Source organism: Rhodnius prolixus, unplaced genomic scaffold (assembly GCF_049639745.1).
Source record: "Rhodnius prolixus isolate KJV_2025 unplaced genomic scaffold, Rpr scaffold_4, whole genome shotgun sequence".
Lineage (NCBI taxonomy): Eukaryota > Metazoa > Arthropoda > Insecta > Hemiptera > Reduviidae > Rhodnius > Rhodnius prolixus.
In genome coordinates, this window is record NW_027411614.1 from 31,882,877 (window position 1) to 31,909,363 (window position 26,487).

The window sequence follows — 26,487 nt, forward strand, 5'->3', positions numbered from 1 at the left end:
TTAAAACACAAGTTCTTTATTACAATATTAACCTGATATATATAAAATAACGGTTACAAAGATATCAAGGGAAGGGAACTTCACTACTGATAGGTTGAACGGAACTTGGACAAAGTCTGGGCAGAACTTAACTCGGGCAGCGGTTGGACAGAACTGCAGGTAGAACTTAACTCGGGCAGCGGTTGGACAGAACTGCAGGTAGAACTTAACTCGGGCAGCGGTTGGACAGAACTGGCTGGCCTGGCCTGGGTGACGTATTTATATGTTTGAATACTGCTGTTCTCAGAGGAAATATATTTATGCTGAGTCTCGAGGTTTCCTGTATATAACTCGAGTAAAAGCTAATTTACTTTTAAAGCAAATTGTTTGTTTATAAAATACATGTATTCTTTGGGATTTCAGGTGTATTCCTATACTACAGAAGCATATTACCATATATATGAAATTGCTACAAAGTAAGTAAAATAAGTTATCGATTTTGTAAAGTAAGATACGATTGTTATTTGATAATGATAAGATTTATTATTATTATTTTTAATAAATATCTTAAGTAAAATTCTTTTTTTTTCTTATTTTTTTTTTAAATTCAAAAATATAATTTGAAATTGGTGATGTATTAACCAAATAATTTTGAGGTAGCACCAAAATATGTTTGGTTTTATTTCTTCAAAATGTGGCTTTAAGTACTGTTTCTTTTGCTTTATGATTAATGTTTTGTAGATATTACATGTACATATTCTTTTCTCTCTCTCTCTAAAGATTGTCAGAGAGAAATAGTTTTTCAAGGAAATAACCTGATTTCAGGTCACCTAATTTCTTAGGTGGGTTCCTTTTACTGCTTTTTTCTTTTGCTTAATCTAAACTAGAAGACACACAATGCCCTAAAAGAAAGGCTTTTATATTAGCAGATAATATATAAAGTTAAGATTATAAATTTAGTGTTTCCATAGAAGAACTCATATGTTGTGCCAATTAGCTAAAATTTCGGAAAGATTGATTGAACACTATCTTTGATATTAGGTTGATCACTGAGTGTAAAAAGTAAATAAGTCCAAAAAATAAAATAAATGAAGATGTCCAGACAATCTGGAAGGCAAAAAATAAAATAAATGAAGATATCCAGACAATCTGGAATGCTTTTTAATAAGTGAATAATAAAAACACAATGTAATACATTCCTTCAATAACTAATTACTTTATATGTTGTAAATATAAAGACAAAATAACTATATTAGGCTATATTTAGACTACGTAGATTTATGGTCTACAAATTTTTGATGCATATTATCTCCCATGCAGTCGATAATTATTTGACACCTTGATGCTGCTTCTTGGCTGCAATCGTAATTACTTTTGCAATTCATTTTTATTTAATCATCTTTGTATTTGCTATTAAGTATAAAGACTTACAGAGTTGAACCACTCTTCATATTAGCTGAATGGTTAGAGAACAGGTCTTTCCCGCAGTGATCCCGCGTCCGTGACTTGCCAGTGTAAGATTTTCCTTTATGAAAGCATCTACAATTTACTGCCGGTAATAGATAGTATTGTCTGTTACAAGAATTGAAGGCACTGAAAAAGTCAGGGCTGCAAAGACGTTAGATTTTGACAGCCTCAATTTAAACTACCCCTCGTTCTAATGAACTTCTAATCTTTAAGAAAAGGGAAAAAGTGTGAGTAAAGAACACCTTTAATTGTCCCTTTACAAAAATACTTAGCGCTATTTTACTTTATTTTTTCCAGGCAAGCTTAACATCTAATTTAGAAGTCATGGCGAGAGCGGAAGCTCTAACTTTTTTATTCACTTATAATAATTAAAACCTTTGAAACTCGAATTCAAGGCATCTATTTTTTACTAGTCACGCTCACAACCACTTTACCATACGCTTTTCTTCTAACTCTTTATTAAACTAGTTCAAAACGAGAAGATTTAGTCCATTTGTTGTGGCATGACGTTCTGGCATCTAACTCAAGGAAACTTATTCTCACGTCATGTGCAGTGAACAGGATTTCTCACCAATGTCATTTTATACTTTATCTTAATTCATTTGTGCAGTCTCAATTCTCTAAAGTTATTACATTTATTAACTTCAGTTTTTTTTTTTCTATTTGTATCTTCTAAAAGTTTCTTAAATAACTTGTATAACATTAATTTTGATGACTAATTCAATTTTATGTTTAATCTTAATTTCCAGAGTAAGATTTCCAGTGGCTCCATTAAAAAATGATTTTCCTGAAAAACAATACGAACTGCAAAGAGTAGAATTTGGAACAAAAGGAAATGGTTACGCTTTTGTTTATAAAAATGACATTTATTATAGTAAAGGGGCAAGAGAAACGAAGGTAATTAGATTAACAGATACGGGAAGTGACTGGATATATAATGGAATTCCTGACTGGATTTATCAAGGTAATTGTAAATCAATTAAATATTCTGTAAGTAAACATTAGTTACACATAGAGTCAGTGTAAATTAAAGTAGCTAGTAGCAGATACAATTGTAATAATTCCTCAAGCATTACTAAAACTAAATACACTTGGTCTATCGAATGTTGAATTTACAAAAAGTTTTTTATTCATTTAAATAAATGTTAAATTAAATAATCAGAATACATTATCCTGTAGAGAGTGTTACCGCTGTTAGTTTCACTTCTGGTACTCTTCAATCACCATCATTTTACATCACTAACATCATTTTTACTAATTGTATATTTACATGCTAATCACTAGATCAATAAAATAGTAATAATAACATTTTCTCTTTCTACTAGCTTCTTACAGCTCACTGGCCGGTAATGGACAGTGTTGTTTGTTTTATCCGGAGGCCGGGAGTGCACTGAAAAAAGCTCTGGGTGCTAATAACCTCAGATGTTTTTAATTATTTAATACTTTTAATATTAATGTAAATGATTTTCACGGATTTAACCACAATTATTTCAAACCATTGGAATAAATATTGGATTTTCCGTGTTATTTGATTCAATTAATGGAAATTTATATTGGTTTCAGAAGAAATATTCAAATCAGATGAAGCATTTTGGTTTTCACCGGATTCTAATTATATTTTATACGCTACATTTAATGATACCGACGTAGGTAAAATCAGTTTGACCAAATTTTCTTCCAAGGAAAACTATCCAAAAATGCAGACTGTTAGCTATCCAAAAGTAAGTGAAAACAAACGTTTTATTGTACTTTTGTTTTTGATAATGTTTAACTTAGTAGAAAGAGGTTATTATATTTAACGTAAATATTTCACGTTTTTCGAAAATATATATTTTAAATCTTATCAGTTATCAACAGGTTATCAACTCAGTATTTTACTAAAACATTCCAGAATATTAAACAGAGTTATATTTATTTTATTTTGGGGCGGGAGTTAGTGTGGTGTTATGAAGTGGATTTGAGAATGGGAGATTGCTAGTTCGAATTCTGCATGTAGCTACTTTTTACTTACAAGAAAAATTGTTTATTATAGTATAGTATGTACAATAATTACGCCTTCCGTCCACGTCACCTAATTACTAGTTGGACATTCCGCCTGAACAAATAGCAAATTTCTTTGTATTCATTTTCCCAACCATTTTTGTTAAGACGCTATTCGTAACCCGACTTAAACCTCTTTAAAGAAATAGCAGTAATTTCATTCTGTTTCAATAAAAACTTGTTCCATCAAACAAAATTTATTACTTTAAGTTATGACAAGGCATAACAGAAATTGTAATTGAACAGTGTAGAAGCGTTAACGAACAAAATATTTGTGATAATTATATCCACCAAGCTAAAGTAAAAATCCAGGGCTTACATTTTCCGAGAAAAGTACAGAATTTATCTTTTAAGATGTATGCATTCAATTTTAAAATAAAACTCTTGGGGTAAAGCTTAAAGATTTTATTTATTTTCATCGTATGGCACTTACTGTTATTTAAAGTTAATACCAGAAGTATTATACATATATCCAATAAATCAATAATCAATTATTTCCACTAGTTGAGAATTAATATCTGCATTAATTACCTCCGTTAAATTTTAACAGGGCCATTGGTTCTGTTTACTCATAAGGAGACGGCCTATATTGCTACAGCAATATTTCATTGATTTTGATGCCGAAAGTGCCTTGATTTCAATTGACACTTCTAATTTGTTCAGTTAAGGTGTCAAAACGTTTTAATATTGTCATTAAATGAACATTGTTTTATATTTTTAGCCTGGCACAAAAAATCCAGAAGTGAAATTGACTATAATTGACTTAGAAGGTGACTTCAATAAGACAGAAGTGCCGATACCAAAAACTTTGACAAATAGGTTTGAAGAGTTAATAAAAATTTGGAAATATTTCCTCCGGTGTTCTGAAATATCTAATGAGATTTTATTATATTTTTAATTTATAGTTCTCCCTACATGACTTATGTTAAGTGGCTTTCAGACTCAGATTTCATTTCGATATGGATGAATAGAAGGCAAAATGTCTCAATATTTTACCGATGCACACTTCCACAAATGGATTGCAATGAAGTAATTATTTACTTTCTCTCATTTTTAAACATTAATCACCAAAAAAATAATTTCAATTTTCTATTCTTTTCTATTACATGATTTTTGTATAAGAAGAAATGTATTGAATCATAATTAGAGCTCATCTAATTAACTCTTTTAAAAGTGATAAATATCACTTACAAATTGATTGCATTATTATTTGTTTCTCACAGGAATATACACACGTTATGCAAGGCTTTGTACATCCTCGTCCTGACGTACTAACTTCACGGCCTCTTGTCACAGTGCTACCAGTTTTAGATGGGCAAAATGGTTATTATCCTCAAGTAGTGACGATCACTGAAGGTGTAGTTGTACCTTTAACTCAAGGTCAAAATTCTGTCACTAGATTGTTAGCAACATACGAGGGCTACATGTAAGAATATTTATATGTTACATGAATAGGAAATAACAGTAATAATAATAACGTTACAGTGGAGTGTGTGAACCTAGGTGGGATTACCCGGGACTCCACCATGCCTCACTAGTTGAGATATTGGTTGGGCGCTAATCGGGTTGAGAGACATGTGCCATCGTAGTCCTAGAAAAGAACGTAGCTCTAGGGGCGCTAATGACCATAGGCGTCGATGCGCCAAAAATTAAAAATTAAAAATTTTTAATTTTGTTTCACGCACTTCATGTTTATGCTGACGTTCAGCGCCATTATTAAATTCTAGAACTGTGATGACTTTATTGGCTTTCTAGTGAAAAAAATTTAAAAAAAAATAATAAATTAGGGGAAAAGGCAGTATTTTCTTTTAATTTCTTAAAATTAATTTAATAATATTTCTAATTCGCATTAAAAATAATAATCTTTCTACTACTTGTGAAATTTTTAGTCTTTTGTACAAATTAAGCCACTGTGTATTTTGAAAAAAAAATTTCTTCGTTTGAGGAGGTCTTCCTAATTCGTAAAGTGCAATTTTTAGTGTTGATTGTTTTCATTCTAGGCATGTTATGTGTATTGTACAATGAGCTAGGATTACCTACTAGTATTAATTACTTAATTACTTCTAATTAATTTCTAATTAGTTTCTTATTGAAAATTATGGGCCAAAAAGCCTAGTCGAACCTCTATGATGGATGAAAAATTTGATTAAAAATGGATGTCTGCTCAATTTTCAGAATTTGAAATGTTTTAACAAATTTTGTGTGTGCACAATTTTCAATCGAAATCAATATGACTAAACTAAGGGGCACTACAGTTTGGAAAACACTTCCTTTAGCACTTGTTCGATTTATAAAATACCAGTACAAGATAGTTTTTAATTGTTCAAAGAGAACGAGACGTCAAAATAAAGGTCTTTTAAGGTCACATGTAAGTTGTATTTAAAAACTACGTAAACGGAAAGCTTGTAAAGTTATTGATTGCTAGCTTGGGTCAAATTTATTGATATGCGACTGTTAGAGCAATAATTACGAATGTGAACATAAATTACTAAATACTGCTTCAAATGAATGAGTTTTAGCTTTCTGGTAAGTCGAAGTAATATTTAATCGCTATCATTAGATGAGGGCTGAGACATTGTAATTTTCTCTATATTATTAAAGTATTATTAAAAAAAAATGAACATTATTTGGAAAAAGTAAACTTAAGACAACATATTCAAAGTTGGGGAAAAAAGATGGAATTGCCTACTTATTTTTATATTGCCAAAAAAGAAGTCAAAAACTATTGATTTAGTAATTAAATTCCTTGCATCCAAGTTACTAATCTCCATGAGTATTGGAAAATATGCAAAAGTTCTTTGGAAATACTTCAGAATGGTGTCTATGAAACAGAAGCGATACTTAAAACTTAATATTATTAGAAAATTTCAACTAAATATTATCAAACTATATTCAAGAAAAAATTTCCCAAGGGATGTAGAAATGTAGTGGCTAAATTGGTATATACAAGTATTTTGCCGGCGATTCCGTTTTTATTTAACCGAAATTCTTTTCGGCTCAATTCTTCGAGGCTTTTTGATTTCTTGATATGTAAAGGGCATATATAATGTTCTAATAAAATCTTATTTAATTTTATGTTTCTCTTCAATCAAATTGTAATTTTTTTTTTTTTTCAGATACTTTGAAGCTGCACCTCACGGCAAACCCACTCAGCGGCATCTATATAAAGTGATGAACAGCATTAACCTCACTTTAACTCAACACTGCCTAACTTGCCCAACTCATTATGGAAATACAACTTCAGATTTAGCGTAAGTAATGGTTTTGTTTGCTTGTATTAATGCTGAAAAATGGGCATGGTATTGGGGGTACTTCATAACTTCAACAGCATCTACTTTATTATTAGTAGAATCTCGAAAAGCGAGTTATTTAAGTCTCTTTGGCGTCAACTTTATGAATTCAAGTCAGTACCAATCACAGATAATCTTTAAAAAAAATGTTCAATTACAGTTAATTTTTGTTGTTCTTAAGCTTTCACATATTTTTCAGCTAATGTTCTCCACTCTGGAGTCGCCTCTGAAATACAATTGTATGACATGTGCAAACTAGAAGTAATGCTCAAACATTGAAATCATAAAAATATAGAATTTTGCAGCTATGATAAATATTGGTAGAAAACCATTATTTTTTTTTCTAATAAAATAAATTCTGTATCGATAATTATTTAATGGTTTCATACATGTGCAATATTTCAAAATTTTCGTAACTCCATCCAGAGGATGGTTCTGACAGCTGCTTTGACAGTGAGAGAGGGTGCTCCATAAGAGTATGGTCTCATTCTATTAGACCTTTTTTGCCCATTAAACGACTGATGCCTCTAACTTTATTAATTTTAGTGCAAAGGAGATCAGTTGTTTGGTACAAAAAATGTCAAAACAAAAAACAAGTTCACTGTAAACTGAACAGCTCGGCTAATTGTAAGGCGGTGGAGCAATATATTTTTTGCTATGACTATTTGCCGTAATTTGCAACGTTTCTACAATTTATTTTCTTCTATGATCCTATTCTAGACTAGGGAAATGCAGAAGTAAATTTTTATTGCGTTCAGAAAGAAAACTTAAGATTGCATATAGAATATATGTAAATTACAATTCTTAACGTGCCTTAAGTTGTTTTGTTCAATTGTAATAGCCGTAGACAACTAAAACGTACAGCCATATTTGATTCACAAGTTAGTAATATGTTTATTTTATTTTATTTATGTGATAAGGACTTTATTTCAGATTAGCCACTAATTCATCTGACTTCGATAGTTGGCCTGTTAAGTCAACAGACTGCTTATTCACTAGATCTTCATTTAACACTGACAGCAGATACTACATCATAGAATGTCTCGGTAAGAAATCAGATTATTAATTATTATAAATAATTTTCTAATAAAGAATTTTCTAATTAGTACTATTTTTTATTTATTTATTTGTTTATTTGTTACTGTGACTGTCCAAATTTCTCTACCGACAGTCGAATAATTCTTAGAAATAACCTGTCTGAGTAAATGGCCTTAGTCTACGGCTTCATCATGTATGCCGACGAAAAGTTGGATCATGTACACTAATGATCATTATTTTTTACTACTAAGGGTAATTAAAACCTTTGATCTTATCAAAACATTTTAGGAGACTACTTCAAATTTTACTCACCCTTAATTAATAAAGAGAAAGCTGTTCTTCACTGGTCAGTGCACTAAAGAAACTCTTCGTAAATTTTAACATAATTCGCAATCTTATTTCCCACCGCTGTACCTCTGAATTTTGTTTCTTCCAATACTAATGGTAGTTTCTTTTGCAGGTCCTGATGTACCAACAGTTCACGTGATGAGTACTGCAAACAACTCAAAAATATTTACACTTGAATCCAATACATTGCTAAAAGAAAAGTATAACAGTTTAGCATCCCCTCAAATAAAATTATTTCAGGTTTGTCAGTTTGAAGTTTAATTTAATAATTTAAATTTGATCAAGAAAAAAAAATAATTAAGAGTAATAATTGAATATCAATATATCTTTACAGGCAGAACTTGAAGGTGGTTATCACGCTCAAGTCAAACTGCAGCTGCCCCCTGGATTACGAGAATATGAGGACATGACATTCCCACTGGTCCTCAAAGTGTAAGGTCAATTATAAGTACGTTACAACAATCACCCACACTGTCTTCAAATATTAAAAGTAACATTCAGCGCCTTGCTAAAGTCTATTTGGTAATTGAATGTTGTTCCAAAAACCAATAAAAACCTCCCAATTATTTTTATTATTTTATGAAAATTATTTTCTTATTATTTTTTTAGTGTCCGTATTTTTATTGAGTAATAAACGAGGTTTTTCTCCTTGTCATATGGTTTAACATATTGCCACTGCGAATTCAGTCCTATTAAAAAAATAAAATAAAATAAATAAATAAAGAACATAATTATTTATTATTAAAAATGTTACTATCAGCTTGACTTTGATGGGGTTTCTAAGAAATAGCAGGGACTAGTATTTAGAATTAGGTCTCAAGTCTGGGATGCTTACTATCTAAATTTGGGCAGTTGTGGAAGACTTCTTAGTGAAGGCAACAAACTTTTGGTCCTGGGCTACTGTTTCGAGAGACCCCTTTCACCTTGCGGCCCTTGGAGCTTTTGAGTTAAAGGGGCAGGTAGTTTTATAAGTTCCGCCTCTGCTGGTGAACGCAAAGGCACACCTTCGGGTGGTCAGGCCTGGTCCAGGCCCTCGCGCTAATGCTGACTTAATCTTGTCTTGTGTCTTCTTATAAGGCTCTCTGGTGAGAACACATTTCTGCAGGAGCTACTGCCGCTTTAGGACAATAGAAAGCTCCATGGGAACTTTGGCAGGAATGAAGAAAACGCCTCATAACGTTCTCTATCAGATTATAATGGCTAGTTAACGAAACGAAAGCCGGTACTTGAAGGCAGAGTAGATAATTCGCAAAAACCTCAGGCAGTAAACCTCAGACTTTGTAAAAAAGCAAGGTTTTTTCTCCTAATAGATGTACAAGGTGTCGTTACAATAGTCTCTTTAGAGATAGGGTTGATTAATCTAAAGCTTCTATTCAAACTTAGTCAAAAAAAGCAAGGAACTAACTCTCTGCTTGACGGTGTTGCAAACTCAAAGTTTGACAGATGAAATCTTTGGCACATTGAAAACAGAGATGATATCACAAAAGCAAATAGAGCGTAAAGACCCGTACCAATAAAGAGACGCAGAAGAAGAAGAGAGGCATTATGTACCTTTCAGGGAGATGGTTCCTTAATCCTCTTCGGCTGCAGTGCCTTAGGGACAGAATCCTAGCCGTATCCGAATAATCTAAAGTAATATTCATTCTTTTGATTATTATACTATTTAATCACTTTCTTTATCGCTAACTTTAATAAAAAATTGTATAATCAGAAATGTTGTACTTTGTTCTTTGTAATCTATCACTTTTGTTCTAGATCGTACAAACCTGGCGAACAGTCAGTAAGCCAAAAATGGTCGATGGATTATACTTCTTATCTAGCATCTAAACGTAACTTCATTGTGGCAGAGATCGACTGTAGAGGAAGTGCTAACAGTGGTATGTCACATATGAATGAGGCTCGACTTAAACTGGGAAATGTAGATGCACTCGATCAAATGGCAGTGATAAGGTTAGTCTATTTTAAAACATAATTCTTACTTGTAGTTGCTGATTTTTTAGATTCTCTTACTTCCTTTTGCTTACAACTTTCTGTCTATTTTAATAGAAACTTATTATTTATTACTTTATAGTATTATATTTCAGTTATTTACGCGATAATCTCAAGTTTGTGGACAAAAAAAGAATCGGAATATTTGGTGAAGGATATGGTGGATTTCTAACAACCATGATCCTCGCCCAGGATACCAATATATTTAAATGTGGAGTTGCCATTTCTGGAATCTATAGCTGGTCACATTATAGTAAGCTTTTAAAATAAGTAAAAGAACTTATTTTACTTTTTTGATTATTTTTTATTTATTTTTTCAATGAGCTAAAATATAATTTTTTTTGGTGTTGCATTTTTACGATATTGCTGTATTTCTCTGTGATTTGAAGCCACTTTAGAGAGCTGTTATTTTTAACCAATATTTATAAATTGTGTAGTCAATGAAGAGGGGCCTTGGTTTGGTCCGAAACGTATAAGAAAAAACAAACTTTAGGCGGTAGACGGCTTTTATATAATTAAAACAAATCATACATAATTTTTTTTATATACTATAAATCATTAAATTGTCACATAAATAAAAAATAAATTTGTATATTGTTAAACCTGACATATCGTAATGTAACTATTAATTTTACTTAATAGTTAACTATTAATTTTACTTAAATAGTTAACTATTAATTTTACTTAAATAGTTAACTATTAATTTTACTTAAATAGTTTTTAGAAAACATTTTCCGTCCGTATTAAACCTTTTTTCTACAATTTTTGTTTTTTTCATGCAAATTAAAACTATAATTAAATTAGGATTACCTTCCTTACACACTTGGTTTTTGCCAGATGCATTAATATTGTCAAGATGTTTTCATTTAAGTCACACGTTTTTTTATCTTTTTTTTAATTTTCTTTTTCTAGATTCTGTGTGGACTGAACGGTGGCTTGCCACAGCGGATGTTACGGACAACTACCGAGGTTATGAAGAATGTGATGTTACAAAGCGAGCTGGCAACATCAAAGAAGGCAGTCTGACTGTAGTTCATGGTACAGGAGATCTTGGTGTACATTACCATCATGCCATGCTTATGTCTTCCACATTGGTTCAAGCAGGCATACTCTTCAATCAAATTGTAATTGCTAACGATAATTTATTTTCTAGATCTTGCTATATATGATGAAATAATTTGATAATTTATTTAATTAGAGCTATCCTGATGAGGGACATGGATTAGAAGGGGTGTCTTCACATTTGCATAAAGTTTTGGACCAAGTATGGGATAATTGTTTTGGAGTACTTGATTATACAGAATGGGAGCAAGGGACTTCATATTTCAGCTTTAAATCTTGAGTAAGCAATAAAGAAATAAGAATTTATATATTTTATAACTTGTATTGGATTACTGTACTGGAAAGAATTCACTAAAATATGATGTCCTATTACGAGTAGTACGAGTATTGAGTGAATAAGTGGTTTTAGATAGAGGGAGTAGCCTGTAGTTGAGTAGCCACACAAGTAGTTTTACATATGTCTATTGGACGCTCTTGTGGTTGATATGTCTCTCTTTGGATACATTTTTGGTTGGATATGTCTGTGAACATTCTTATGGTCAGATATGTCTCTCTTTGAGAACACTTTAAAAAAAAAATTAAATTAAAAATTAAAAAAATAAAAGAAAAGTTATCTTTATTTCTTAATGAATTTTAAGAAAGATAAGTAAAAAGTAATGTTAGATTCTGCGAACAATTTCACGCTTTTCTTTTAATCGACCAAAACTTATAAATTTAAATAAATCAGCAATAAGACTAAAAGTACTTTATAAAATACTTATCTATCTTATATAAAATAATATATATAATAACATAATGAATTCACTTCTGAAATACTTCTCTAATTCCATTTTGTTTTGCAGACAGAGAGAAACAAGACAAAATTTGAGTTTCAGTGGATCATATATGGAACAATATTATCAATCTCACAGATTTATTAATAGTTTTTTACTAAATGCACAGGGTTTAATGCAGTATATTAATTACAGAATTTTCTAACTATTGTGTTAATTGAGGGTTCGCCAGAAGCCGTTATAATTTTTGTGAAATATAAATGTTACTTAAAATTATGTACAAACGAACGAAATATTTATTTTATAAATAAAATGAATCACAATTTTATATTTTAAAAAGATTGAAGAGCGGAATTTTCTATTTTTAAACACAATGAGAATTTTAAATCATTTCAAATTTCCTTAATCAATTCATCTCTTTTTACTTTTAGGGTACTCAAAAACGTTTGGCTATAAAAGGGATAATTTTATGTGTTCGAACGTTTTAAAAATAATAATTTTATACAAATGTAAATTAAACTATACGATATTCATCTTGCTTTTAGAAGAAATTAGACTTAACTTAGGGCAAGCAAAATTCCATCTTAGAAAAGCTCGCAAATTATTTCGTAAAACGCTAATGTGAAATATTACCCTTACCTTTTGTAAAAACTACCCATCTAAAAAATGTTTAAGATATGATTATGCACGGTAGAAAAATGCTTTATTTTATTGTAAACATACAACAATATGATTGTAGATCTACTTTGTAATTTGGTTAACACTCCCGAAACTACGCGCTTAGTAATATAAATAGATGTAAAGAGACATTTTACATTCCTCTAAATAGTTATTATTTTAAAACATTCTTTATATTTGTTCTTTAATGACAATTAGGCCTAGATTGCAGTCTTTTTTTTTAGGAAAAAGAAATAACGGTTAGTGATATTGCTCAGCTGTATGCTAAATTACAAAAACAAAAAAAATCACTTAATCGTGGAGGACCTCAAAAACATTGTGATCAACAATTAGACCATTCGAATTACCAATAATGTCTCTTTTTTAATATACAATTACTCATTAATATCTAACAATATCTTCCATTCATTTAATTGTCAGTCTTTCTAAACTTACTATTAGTGTAGATGCTCAATAAGGCTGGTTTCAATATTTAGAATATCTAGCCGCACAATTTCATCCTTATAGTGGTATTTATTATACTTCCTGATTATCATTTTCGTCGGAAAATTATTTAAAATTTTTAAAAGTGAAGTGGCATTTTTTGTAGCTTGATTCAGATTTCGAAGGCTCAAATGGTATTGATTTCAATGTGGTGGAAAAAATTGAGGAACTACACTAGTAGCAAAGGTCACGAATTAACTCGTAACTTCCAAATAAATCGCTATTTAGAAAAAGAAACTTTTTGGGACAGCTAGGAAAATCGCCTTTAATAGATTTATTTCTTGAATTAATGTCTTTCAAAATCAATCCTGAAATGGCAGCCAAAATGCCAGCTGCACCAGGAATGTTGAAAAATAAAACGGCATCTGGCTTTCTCTCCGCCCAAAAAAGAAATCAACATTTCCAATAAAAACCGTCCTGGAAGGAAAGTTACTTCTTCATGACGGTAAAACTTCTAAAAATGTTTTTTCTTTACTCCCTCTAAGCGTAATAATGACGATATTTAAAAAAAAAAGAGTTTATTTTTTACGATTTACCATCGATTAAAATACAATTAAATTAAATGTTTGTAATTAATTTACAAACATTCTTAAACGATCTTCCTCAAGACTAAGATTAAGCTGAGTTAAACAGCCGTTGCTAATTGATTAGAGCGTCAATGTTAATGGATACGAGTGTATGTTCTAAATTACCAAGAAAAATAAAATCAAAACCACAGATTTTTTCAAAAGAGAAAAAAGAAATTTAAAAATGCTCGTGATTCAATGTGCCATAATTCATATATATTTGTCTATTACCTGGTATCTTAGGAGTTGTAAAATAGAGAAATTTGTTTTAATTTCTCGTTTAAAGTTGGGGCAGATTTAACTTCCACATTTGTTTTTTTTTATTTCTTATTCGTATGCTGTCATTGGCTATTGCAAAAAGGAATTTTTTACATGTCCTCAAGACAAAATAAAGGAAAGTCATCGAATTATTTACATCATATAAAAAAATAAAAGCATATAACAATTAAAAAGCTTGCCCCTTTTGTAAAATGAACACACCAAAATTATATTTGTATGGATAAATATATGAAAAAGTATTTATTTATTTATCATTGTTAAATGTTAAATGTTGAATAATATTGGTGAGTTAGTTTTAAGTAATTAAAATAATGTACATATAAAAATACTCGACTAGTTTGGGTTGGTAAAAAATTTATTTGGTTTGATGTGTAAATGTCAAAATAGAAAAATAATAGAAATAAATGGCATTGCCTTTTTTAGACATGTTTGGATATATTGAAATATATTTGTATAGATTTGTCTAAATGTATGTAAGAAAGAATATGTTTTATATGGATGAGCTGGCAAGGAATTAGATATATTATTTTCTAATAAAATATAAATGATTAGTTAACTATAAAAAAAAAAGTGAAATCTTCAAAATATAGTGAGGAGAGAAGAGAATAATTTATTAGGTGGTTAATTATTTGGTATTAAAAAAAAGAAAAAATAAAGACAAACATTCCTTTCTATTTTATAATCGCATGCCCAAAGTGATATCATTATTTAGTCTACATCAATATTTAAGTTGAAACAAAGAAAATGGACTATTTAAATGTTCATATATTTATATTTTTAAAGTTTTCATTAATTTAACCCTTTAAAAATGTTTTATTTGGCTGATGAACTGCGTTTATTCCGCAGAATATTTTTAGGCTATTAAAGTAAATAAGATTGTGACTTGTAAAAATTGTATTTTTGGATCTTATGCTGAGTAGAAAAGCATTTATACTTAATAGCTAAAACGGCTAGTTTTCTTTTCAAGAAATCTGTGAGGGCTGTCCAAAACCTTGGCCTTTAATCTCTTTATTTCTTCTTCCTACTTGCGTGCTGGTCTTCCATCTCTTCTCTGTACTCAGAGTCTTTTTTCTACTCCGTTAGATCTTTGGATAGAGGCTAAACTATTCTTTTCATCAGTTTATACAAATAATAATAATAATAACATTCGTTATTATGGTTGGCCAGGACCTAAAAAAAAAAAAACCCTATAACATTGTTTGTTCGACGTTGATTTCAATCCATTTTGCATGACTTTAATCTCTTTGTTAAACTCCTTTATTTATCCCGCCTGTCCCCCCTATATCTTAAGTAGAAATAGTAGCCCGAACTTAACATTTTAAACTGTTAGGAAGTAACTATTTGGAGAAGGCGTATTACACCAATCATTAAATCGTAATTAAGCAGCAAAATTGTAAACGTACAACGATAGAACATCAAAATATGCAATGAAACTTTTGGTTATGATTAGAGGTGAGTTTGCAATCGCTTCAATTTTTTAATTGCGTTTGCATTTTTAATTGCAAAGTTCCACAATATCTACTAATGAAGTGGTGATGCCTATTACGTGTGATTACCTGAAGTAGTAAATTGTAGAACGGACATAACTTTAGCTTTTAATAAAAAATTACTGCTCAAAATCAACCACCAACATAATTTCACCACGAATCACAACTCTTTTGAAGCTACATGATAACAATGAGAGATCGAACTACTCCTTTAAATAAATTGCGGCACCTCTTAAAGAAAAACTTATTATTATTCTTAACTCAATAGAGTTCACCAATGACGATCTTTCTTCAGCTATCTCAGACTGTTCGATAAGCAAAAGATTAGTTGCACTCCACTAAAGATTTGATTGCACCTCAATATTGTTTTTAAGATAACAAATATCATCTTGGTTTTGAAAGTAATTTTGCGAAGTTCACTTTTTTCTTTTCATTTAAAAAGTCAAAATATCGCACTCTTTTGATAAAAGCTAAGTGCCAAAAATCAATTTTTACATTGCTAGGAGGTGAAGATAACTTGTCAAACCTAATTACTTATCTTTCAAGAACATTAAAACAAAACCAAAAATGGTTGCGGTATGAAAAGTTACAGAATAATTTATGTAAAATATTTAATATTTATTACAAAAATTGAATATATATATATATTTTTGAATAAGACTGAAAAATAAATTATTGTATGTTATTATATACGTCCACTGTAAAAATAAATGTTACAATGATATACCTCTCTTTGTGCTTTCAACCCTAAATGTTTTTTTTTATCAATCAGTAACAAGCACTGCATTGGGACATAATAATCAGTATATTACGCCTTTACCAGCCAAGATGACCTGCTGCCAGGTAAAGTAAGTGCTCAGCAAGGAAAGGTAAAATGAGTAAAGATTGCAATCCTTTACAGATCAGACAAAGATGAAATGGAAATATTTAGTTAAACGAGAAAGTGTCCAATTATTTGTTTAGGTCTGATTAGATGGGCCTGCGGTATTCAGAAATTATGATAATATCTATTTTATCCACTCGGACAACGCTCAGATTGCATATCTTCAGAAAATCTTGATAAACATTGTGAATAAATTAGGTTTGTATGAATAGGAAGACAAGAGGCAGTGTAGATACCTTCAGTCTAAGAGTTTGTGTGGTGATTGTAATTTTTACGCTATGAATCACATTTGTCGAGAACATGAACGGAGCCTAAAAAAGGAGAAAGAAAAACAAGGAAAAATTCCTTGATGAAATCAATAATAATTTGATTACATTCATGGACATGATTTGAATAAATGGCTTTCCATTTTGGAGGGAAGTGTACCTACTTCGTATTTATCATTACTATTATTTATTTCTACAATAAAATCTTTACGGCGGTTTACATTTGCCATGAATACATTCAATTACAAATGAATAAAGTTAATCAACAAGATTACTAAATAGAAAAAAATAATCATCTTCAAAACAAATTTACAAAAGAAATAAAAGATAAGAACTTACTGAGTAATTTGGTTTTCCTACTGGCATCTCTTTATGCTTATTTAAAAGTTTTTTTGTTTTTTTTTTTGAAATTTTTCCGATTACATAAATGTTTTCACAAATAACTATTCAATCGTTCTGCTAGCTTTCCAACTTACTTTTTTTGCAGGTTTTTACACCAACTATTAGTGTATGCGTTGATTAATAATGGCCCTTCAAATCTTCCACATTTGGACCTCTAGCCATCATTCCGCCGGAATTTTTCTCCATTTTTCGGAATCTTTCATTGTCTATTCTCATGACGTAGACACACTAGATTAGTTGCAGGAGCTCAATGTCGTGTAAGATGTTATTTTTTATTTACAACTGATGTCTTATAACCTCATTTTGAATGATATCAATTCGGTAACCTCTTCCAGAAGTCTACTTCCATTTCCAAAAGGGTTACAACTTACCTTTTAGTTATGGATCAAAACTCCAAACTATACAAAGCTATCTTTTCACAAATGCTCTATATATTCTTCTCTTTTTTTACCTGCAAGCCAAGTGCAAGGTACACAAAACAGAATTCAAAGTCTGTACCACGTTCGTACCAGATTGGCATTTTTTTTTAAAGTCCTTGTCGCTAGCTTCCAATTAACAGATAATAAAAATCCCTCGATATGTGAATTCATATGCCCGGCCGTCTTTTATTTGCTGATCTCCGGGCCCTATTTGAAATATAATACAGTGGAGGTTTCTAATTGTATACACCATTCTAATTGGCATCACCAGATTTAATGACTTGGACACCAGCAAACTGCAGTGTATACTGCACATACTGCAGTGGATTAGTAGAAGAAATAAAGCTGTACTCTACTGTAACTACTGTATATTAATACAGCAGTTTATACGCGTAATGAAGGTTTTTTTCATTCATTTCATTGAAAGCCGAAGTGGAGGTTGGAATTTTTGTTCGGCTGGGCTCTGAAATTCTTGATCTATATTGGACTATGTCAATTGTTTTTTTAGTTTAGGCTCTATAAGTCCTTGTAGCCAATGCGCTTTTGCTTTACCCTATCTAGAATAGATAGATAAATTCGAGTATTTAGTCACTCTAAAAATAAAAAAATGAAAGAAAAATGTTTTAGTTTATCACAAAATGACTATATATGTAGGAAAGTATGTTAATGTAACGATTTTATGAGGAGGTGATATGAATTTTAGTACCGCTTATTAATAGAAATGTCTGGAATATGGATCCTCGGTGAGTGGGTGCTGTTCTCAGTAAGTAGGTGTAGAACTAAAAGTAAGTAGGAGTATCTCCAGCTAGCAGACTTTGATCATGGACTGGTTTCTCTTTAATTTTAAACTTTACTGTAGAAGTCTCCAGTTTCTCTGGCAGTTAATAATTCAATTGATGTATTTATATTTGTTTAGTTATTAGTAAATCCATATGGTTTTTATCTGTGCCGTTTTCACGCCTAAGAAACTCCAAATTTTACCCTGTGCAAATTATGTGGATTAAACAGTCCAATATTATTAATAATGGAATTATTAAACCATTGAAGACAGTTTAATTTCTCTTCCTGGTCAATACGGCTCCCCCTGCTATGTCCCACGAAAAAGGGGTTAGCTGTGTGGGCGGAGGGCGCACAATAGGGTTTATAAAGTCCTCTCTTATTTCATACATTCACCACAAGGTTGCTCTGCCAATATCGCCCAGCTCTACTTGATTATATTCCACCTTGACGCTGGAACAACTGGAGACTCCAGTATCCAGTGGGCGTTCGGAGTTGTGAGTATGAGTACGCTCGACTCTATCGGCCAAATCTGACGGACGGTGAAGGTAAAAATTAATATTCTTAATCAATATTCACTTTTAAATTGATTTCTAGCTTGAAATATCAATTAAATTTTATTTCCATTTTAACATAACCTCATGGATTTTGCTTTTACGAACAATGCCATATTTTAAATATTAAAGAATTGCCACTTTCCTTAATCAGTTCATTTTTTTTAAAAGTATCTAAAGCGATTACCGGTGTGCCCTTTAAAAAAATAAAAACTAAGCTAGTTCTTGACATATTGCTAATTATAATATAAAGAAAAAGCTGATAATTTTAATCTAACAAAAATTGAAACGTTAAGATTGCTGAAATCTAAAGCGAAAAAATGTAAGTTGAATATACTGAAATCTGGAAAACGTGAACTGCATTCACCAAATCTTATGAATGGAAGTTCTTACGCTACTTCCGGACTTGCACAATGACACAATTTGTGACTGGAAACGACATTATGGTCAGCGTATCTTCGACTTTTTTTTTGTTTGTTTTTTTAAATAAAGCTGATCTTTGAGAATCAATGATGTTCCTAACAATTTTTACTCCTAAACAAAAACTTAGGAATTAAAAAGTTAAGTATAAGGGTTTTTAATTAAACGACAAAAGATACACCAATCAGCAAGTACCCAACATTTCATTCATTAAGTAATTTTACAGAATTAAATTTTCACGAATATTCTTTAGAATTTCTTAGATTTCCCCACATGCTGGCTATTTTCATCTACAAAATAGTTGTTCAGTAAAGCGTAGCATTTAACTTAAATTAATTGTAATAGGAGGTACCAAAAACTATTCATGTACAGATTTTTAAAAAAGTGCTGATGAAAAATTAAAACAAATTATTAAAGAAACACTTTTTAAAAAATTAATATTCCAATATACATTTACGATTAACATTATCGGTTTAAGTGCAGCCTTAGATTAAATTGGTAGCAAGTATCCTTTATCTAAGAGTTTAGCGTTAAAAATGATCTAATAGGTAATATAAAACAGATAAAGATATACTATATATTTTTGGGAAATTATTATTAAAGAATTTTACTAATTTTTGATTATAAAACTTCTTTACAAGTACTCAAAGGGACTGCATTTAATTATAATTTAGAAATTAATTATTATTACAAGTTGTTAATGATTTGTTATTAGTTGTGTGTAATTTGGGCTATGTAATTTGGGCTCTCGTATTCATCTGTAAAATGAATTCATGACTGAAATTTCGTTTTAACTCCGTGATTCAAATTACGACAATAATTAGAATAATGATAGGTTTTTTTTCTGTTAATGTACGAATGTGTGATGATTATTCAGAATAAAGAGCACAATAAAGATAAATCAAAAGAATAATTTGGAATAGATTTAAAATAAAGTTCATTAAGAAGATGTAATATACATTTTAACAAAAACAAATTATGAATGCCTGCATAAGGGTCTATGAAATCTAATAAATTCTAAACAATGTTAATAAAAATTTAATGTAGTAGAATTACTAAAAAGGTATCAATTGTTATGAGTGGAACGGATTAGCTATGAGGTTAGCATACTGGACTCCCACGCGGAGGTCCCGGGTTCGAATCCGGCTGCTGACCCTTAGATTTTCTCTTCCTAGGAGCTTCTTACAGCTCACTGTCCGGTGATGGACAGTGTTGTCTGTGAGAGAACACTGTCCGGAGGCCGGCAGTGCACTGAAAAAAGCTCCGGGCGCCAATAACCTTAGATGTTGACGCGCCTTAAATCATTAAAAAAAAAAAAAAAAAAAAATTATGAGATTTTAATAAATCACATAGACTGTTACAACCCTTCTAGGTATCAGAAATTTCGAGCTGAAGTATGAATGAAATGTTGGGTACTTGCTGAATTGTGTTTCTTTTGTCATTTAATGAACTTATACTTTACTTTTTAAGCAGTAAGTTTTTGTTTAGGGAATAGTAAAGTAACACACTTATTGCGGAGGTGCATGGTGCTATCTATTCGAAATATCTCAAACTTTATTTTTGCGATTACATTCATAAGATAGTTGAACCACTCCAAAGAAAGATAAGAACACCAATGCAAGTTGAGTCTGTGACTAAATATCCAGTCTCGGAATTGAGCCTCTTTAGATTTGAACAATATCCACAAGACGATACATCCAATGCTCGGCCATCGCCAACCTGTGCCGGCAGAATGTCCTAAACCTGATTTCCTCAAAGAGACACCTCTGGTTTTCCCTAAACAGGGAACCTCACACTATAATTGTGGCTCAAAATCGAACTACCCAATTTAAGCTTAACAATCATCGTTTTTCGATACATTGAGTTCTGCTTTAGAACATGATGTTGCTTAATAATTTTTGAGCTAGGAAAGAGTTCAGCTAGGATATTAAGGGCCTGATCGATGTTTGGGGTTAGAGGGGGTAAATGGCTGCACAAAATTTTGCTTCTGGATGCATCAGTTTAATTAATATGGATATAAATTGTCAACTTTTGGCACTAGGCCCAATTGAAGTTGCAAGATATTTTACAAGAACAACGTTTTGAATTGAATTCTTGTCATTATGTTGCTTGTTCCAAAACGAAAAACGAAGCTTATCAGGAAGTAATGTTCCATTGTAAATTACAAGTACAACATTCTAAAATAATTATAAATATACACCGAAACAATTTCTAAAATAGTGTCATATAATTTTTCTAACTGAATATATTATTAATGCCTTAGTACCATCAGTGTTGGAAGACATTTTACTGAAATTAAGTAGAGAAAATTCTTCTCACACTTCTCAAAATCTTTCTGATGAATTAGCCAAGTGAATATCCTGTAGGCTATGCAACACTTTGTACCTGGAGCAGATGTCCTATTCTAAGTTTCTGTTTCAGAAAACAGCATCTGCAACCCCTACTATGTGATTGAAAAAGTCAGTTAACCGTAACTTTATTTAAAATTTTGTAATATTTTTACGTAATTTCCTCAAAAACTATAATGAGACGTATGTTTGGTTTCAATTCTTTTCGGTTTTGAGCACTCTGCCTTAAAGTTTGCAGTACCACCTTAATGATGCTTTAAAATTATTAATGTAATGTTATAATATAGAGTTTATGCTTGTACGTATAGTACGTAATTTCTGCTAATAAGTAAGTAAGATACATAGACCAAATTATTTAAACATTTTAGTGACTCCAAAATAAGTTACATAAATTTCTCCAACAAATGGTTAATTCAAATTCAACGCTCCTTAAAATAATTTAAATGCTGTGAAATGTTTAAATGTCTCATTATGTTAGTAATAAATAATACATTCATAAAGGAATTGTTTCGCTCGCCACAAGAGCAAATAATACATTTCATAGAATGAACTACATTGTAAGTTGTGACCTAGTAACATTCAAATGTTAAAATTTGTACTGTTGGTAGACAAATCTTTTTCGTACAGTTTCTATTTATAAAACAGTCAAAATCATTTTTCTAATCAATCAAATTTATTTATTTAAATAAATACAACTAGACGGGGAGTTATTCCAATTTTGATTTTCATTATTTATTAATAACTTAGAATAAGTACTATAAATCTCTTTCTGCTTTAGTGGGTGGCAGTCACTTAACATTTGTTGAATACTTTTATAATTTTAAATATTTTACTGATGAGCTGTAATGCATAAACTCTAGTTTTATTTTATATTTACATCCACTAATGACCAAATAATATCACTTAATTTACCTTACTTACCTTATTTACTCGCATACAGTACGAATAACGCTAAACTGTAAAAGTAAAGAACTGGCTACTATAATTTGTTGCTACATTCCCGGTGAATTATATATATTTGGAGGACTCTAAGAAGGGGCTAAAAATTTACTTCTAAGGGGGCTGACCCTCAGTACAATAGACGGTTCTATCTTCATAGCAAATTTTCTGAGAAAATCTCGTTTATTTTTTAGTGACGATACATTTTTTGCCTCCATTGATACAACACATACCAAATTATAGTTAAAACATTACTTTTATGTAACCAGTTCATCTTATTTACCTCCTATTTATTTATTATATATTTTTATACAGATTGTTGATTACGAAATAAATAATAATAATAAAAATTTTATATAAGTTGACCAATTTGAGAACATGTTTAAAAGAAAAGAAAAACAAACAATATTGGGCTATGTGAATGAAAGGTCCTCCTTGGTCTGTGCCGAAGACTTTTTCTGGGAGTCTGCATACGTACTTTCGGGTTTTCTCGCTTTTTGAATCTGTAGCTATTGGGGGATGTCTTCATTAAAAAGTTACGATATCCCTTACAATGTCAGTTTTAACAGAATTAGAACTAGATTGAGAAATTCTTAAGTTAGGCGTTTCTTTAATAGAAAAAAACGGCTGATGATTAATTTTGATTGTCTGCTACCGTCAACGGAAATATTTCAAGATTTTTATGTGCAAAATTAAACAATTTTTAATTGTGCTGCCGTAAGATACGGCCAAGCGGTGCACAAACCCCTCATTCCATACCCCTAATTATTCCCTTTAAATTTTTATAGAATTAGGTCTTTTAGAAGAAAAAAATAACATCTTCTGCAGAAGGACAATACCAGTCACTAATCAGATGCCCCAATATTCGCGTATTTTCTCATAAACCAATGTACTAACATATGGCCAATTGGATGTTCTAAACTATCTCTTTAGATAATAGCGATTTGTTGCTCTACTCCACTTTTCACGTTAAATAACTATATTTCAGATGAAAAATTTCTCGTTGTGGCAAACAAATAATGAACAAAAATTATTATGGAGGAGTTTTCAGAATTCGATATATGTTATGCATATACACAGTCACCTGGAAATTGTTATTTGGAACATAAAAAAAACTGGCATAATTAAAATCAACAAGTAGTCATCTCTAATAATATCTTGGTTTCAGTGACGAAAATAACACTGAGACCTACACACCTGGATCTGAAGAGACATAAATTTAAGTTATGCGCGTAGAGAGAGCATTCATAAGATCACATTATCTTGTTGAGCACGCTTGTACTTTAATACTCCTCAGAGCCTGCAATGAAAGTGATAAGGTGTCTGAGGCGTGTGTAAAAGAACAGATTATCAAGTTAAAATATTTTATAACATTATTTCTTTTTAAAGTTGTATTAAGAAATAATATGCTTACTGAATATATCAGCATATTTGATACTAGTACTGAAGTAAAGTAAATACTGCGACTAATGCAGTATTAGAAAAAAAAATTATGTTCACTCTAAACCAATCATTATATAAGTACATGAATTAATAGTAAAACACTATTAGAGTGAAGTAGGGATGTGAGAAATATATTTCCATAATATAGATGAGAACGTGGTAAGAACCAGTTTTCTAACTAACTAAAAATGGGCTAGAAAAAGTGCTAATGGATATGTGATAGAGAGCCGATATACCGCTGAGCCTCGTTGCTATTCCCAACAGGATATTCTGACCAATTGACCTTTCCTCAGATCTATCCTAGTGTGTGACCTCGATTGGAAAGCATGTAGAGTAAAAATGAGTGTCAATCGATGGGTTGTTTTTAAGTAATTTATAAACAACTAGAAAAACACTGTGCGGTATTTTTTTATTATTATTTCTTTAAGGTGTGATAATTTTTGAAACCAAAGAAAAATTAAAAAAAAATATAAAAGATTATTTATTTATAATTATATTAATGTACACACAAATATCTTGTTAAAATCGTTAATGCAACAAATATTCTCCTCCAGATCTAAAAATGTTTTTTTTTTTCTTTTTTCGTTTTTATTTGCTACCTGTATAAAAATACAAATACACCAGGCAAAGTGTGAATGGTACAAGTACAATACAGGATGCGAAAGCTGCCCGGCATAGCCGACGCACACCGCAACCGTACGGTCACAGGAAGAGAGAAATCAGCAAGTGCTGACACTCTTGGCAATTTTAGTGACTGGAAAGGTCTAGGATAGGAAATCACGAGGCCAACGTCGTTTTAGACGTTGTGGAGGATTATCAGGATGGGTTGATGAGGAAAGAGTTCGAGCTGTTAAATTGGGATAGCAGGATAGGCTTTTGTGGAAATTGAGGAATCTTGAATGGATTGTTTCAGTGACAAAATGGACATTTAGGTCTTTGTGAAGGATGATGTTAGTGAGATAATAAGGAGCACTAACAATATGGCGGCTGACTTTTGATTGGAAGAATTGGATGCTGGAGATATTAGAGGGTTTAGTTGAGCCCCAAAGCTCTGATCCTAAAGTCCAGATGGGTTTAAGAAAAGTCTTGTTGAGGGTTAATCTGTTAGGTGTGGTTAGTTTAGATTTCAGATTTAAAAATAAATTAGTTACTGCGGTTAACTCCATGGACTTGGAAGAGAGATTCTTGCTACCCTTAGATTTTCTCTTTGTACTGCCCGCTGACTGCCAGTATTGTCTGTGCAATACTCAATTCCTGAGCTCAAACTCAGATTTAACAGAGATTATTCATATCCGCCGCTATTATTGCACCGGTAAAGTGATGCTGGACAATGATATTACTATAATCGTCTTCCTTTAGAGGTTACCTTTTTTTCATCCGCTGCATTTCAAATTCTACAATTCATTCTGCACACCACAATGTTTTCAGTTATTGAGTAGGTGTTCTTTCAAAATTAAGCGTTAAATATCTTATTAAAACAATTTAGGGTAGTTTTTCCATCGACTCACTTTGAAACAAACCCTGTAAGCAATTTTCATTTCATTTCTTGTCTTCTTGTCGATAACTGAATAGAAAAACTCATCACAAAATGTAGTGCCTAAAAATATTTAATCAATGAAAAATTGTTAACATAGAAATAAAATTTTTAATAAGCATGAAAGTAGACATATAATTAAAATTGTTGTGGCTAATCTTACCCCAAATTGTAGAATTTGTTTCTGATAAGCTTTTAGATACTTTAGCTTTAGAATGAATTAAGTAAATCTGCTAAAGAAAAGAGGATGGACAATTTTATGAAGTAGAAAATAGCTTTTCAAATTCATGACGTCATCTTCATTAAACGTCTGAAAATGATGCGATATTCGTATAGATATTTGTAGGAATATTTGTTCAATGAACAGCAGCAGGTTTTTCCAGAAGTACGGTGATCGTCTTATATTCGCAGTTCTGTTGTGAATTAATTATAAAGTTTGTTGATTTCAAATTATTGGCTTAATCGGCCAGCAATATTTGTTTGTGAATCTTGAATATTGAATGGAAGGAAAAGCAAGCAGCTAGAAAGAAGGCTGTGGCGAAATAACTTTGATACGAATTGGGTAAATGGTGTGTAGAATATTAAGATTAACGCCAGGGCACAGTTGATTACATCGGTAAGAAATCTTTTCACATTTGAACTTATTGATCTTCGAAACTTTTCCTCTTTTTTTTAAATGTAAATGTTATTCGAATTTTTGTACTGCTGCAAGGAAATCAGAAGTCCTGTTCCCATAGGGTAAAGTAGGGTGAGATGACCACCATTTTATTTGGAGGGTGCCTGCAAATTTTTGGTAAGGGTTAGGCTTACTTTATTATTATTTTTGGAAACCTCATACGCTCAAAAACATAATATAAGGAAAAAATTTCAGAAAAAATGCTAAGGGAAACATTTTTTTATTCTTACAAAAAAAAAAAATAGCAATTGGCCTTCTATCCCTACTGTTTGATGGCCATCTGTCCCGAATGCTAGGAAGAGATGGCTATCATGATAAACATAACTCAACGCGTACTTTTTAACAGT

The 26,487-nt window shown here is 31.1% G+C and overlaps 2 protein-coding genes across 7 annotated transcripts in view; both read left to right on the plus strand.

Moving 5' to 3' along the window:
• LOC141455996 (inactive dipeptidyl peptidase 10-like) overlaps window positions 1–16,203 on the plus strand; it is a 333,209-nt gene extending 317,006 nt beyond the window's left edge. For all 5 annotated transcript variants that reach the window (XM_074131549.1, XM_074131545.1, XM_074131548.1 and 2 more), the window contains 15 exons: window positions 403–455; window positions 2,196–2,410; window positions 3,010–3,167; window positions 4,208–4,305; window positions 4,392–4,515; window positions 4,710–4,912; window positions 6,603–6,737; window positions 7,710–7,822; window positions 8,275–8,402; window positions 8,497–8,594; window positions 9,918–10,112; window positions 10,247–10,404; window positions 11,064–11,275; window positions 11,350–11,493; window positions 12,056–16,203. In XM_074131549.1, the coding sequence (XP_073987650.1) occupies window positions 403–455; window positions 2,196–2,410; window positions 3,010–3,167; window positions 4,208–4,305; window positions 4,392–4,515; window positions 4,710–4,912; window positions 6,603–6,737; window positions 7,710–7,822; window positions 8,275–8,402; window positions 8,497–8,594; window positions 9,918–10,112; window positions 10,247–10,404; window positions 11,064–11,275; window positions 11,350–11,493 (2,034 nt within the window). In that variant the 3' untranslated portion in view covers window positions 12,056–16,203. The remainder of the gene's footprint in view (window positions 1–402; window positions 456–2,195; window positions 2,411–3,009; window positions 3,168–4,207; window positions 4,306–4,391; window positions 4,516–4,709; window positions 4,913–6,602; window positions 6,738–7,709; window positions 7,823–8,274; window positions 8,403–8,496; window positions 8,595–9,917; window positions 10,113–10,246; window positions 10,405–11,063; window positions 11,276–11,349; window positions 11,494–12,055) is intronic.
• A 2,422-nt stretch (window positions 16,204–18,625) lies between these two features.
• The window catches only part of Rgk2 (Rad, Gem/Kir family member 2), a 99,474-nt gene continuing 91,612 nt past the window's right edge, over window positions 18,626–26,487 (plus strand). For both annotated transcript variants that reach the window (XM_074131493.1, XM_074131494.1), the window contains exon 1: window positions 18,626–18,774. The gene's annotated coding sequence lies outside the window, so the exon portion shown is untranslated. The remainder of the gene's footprint in view (window positions 18,775–26,487) is intronic.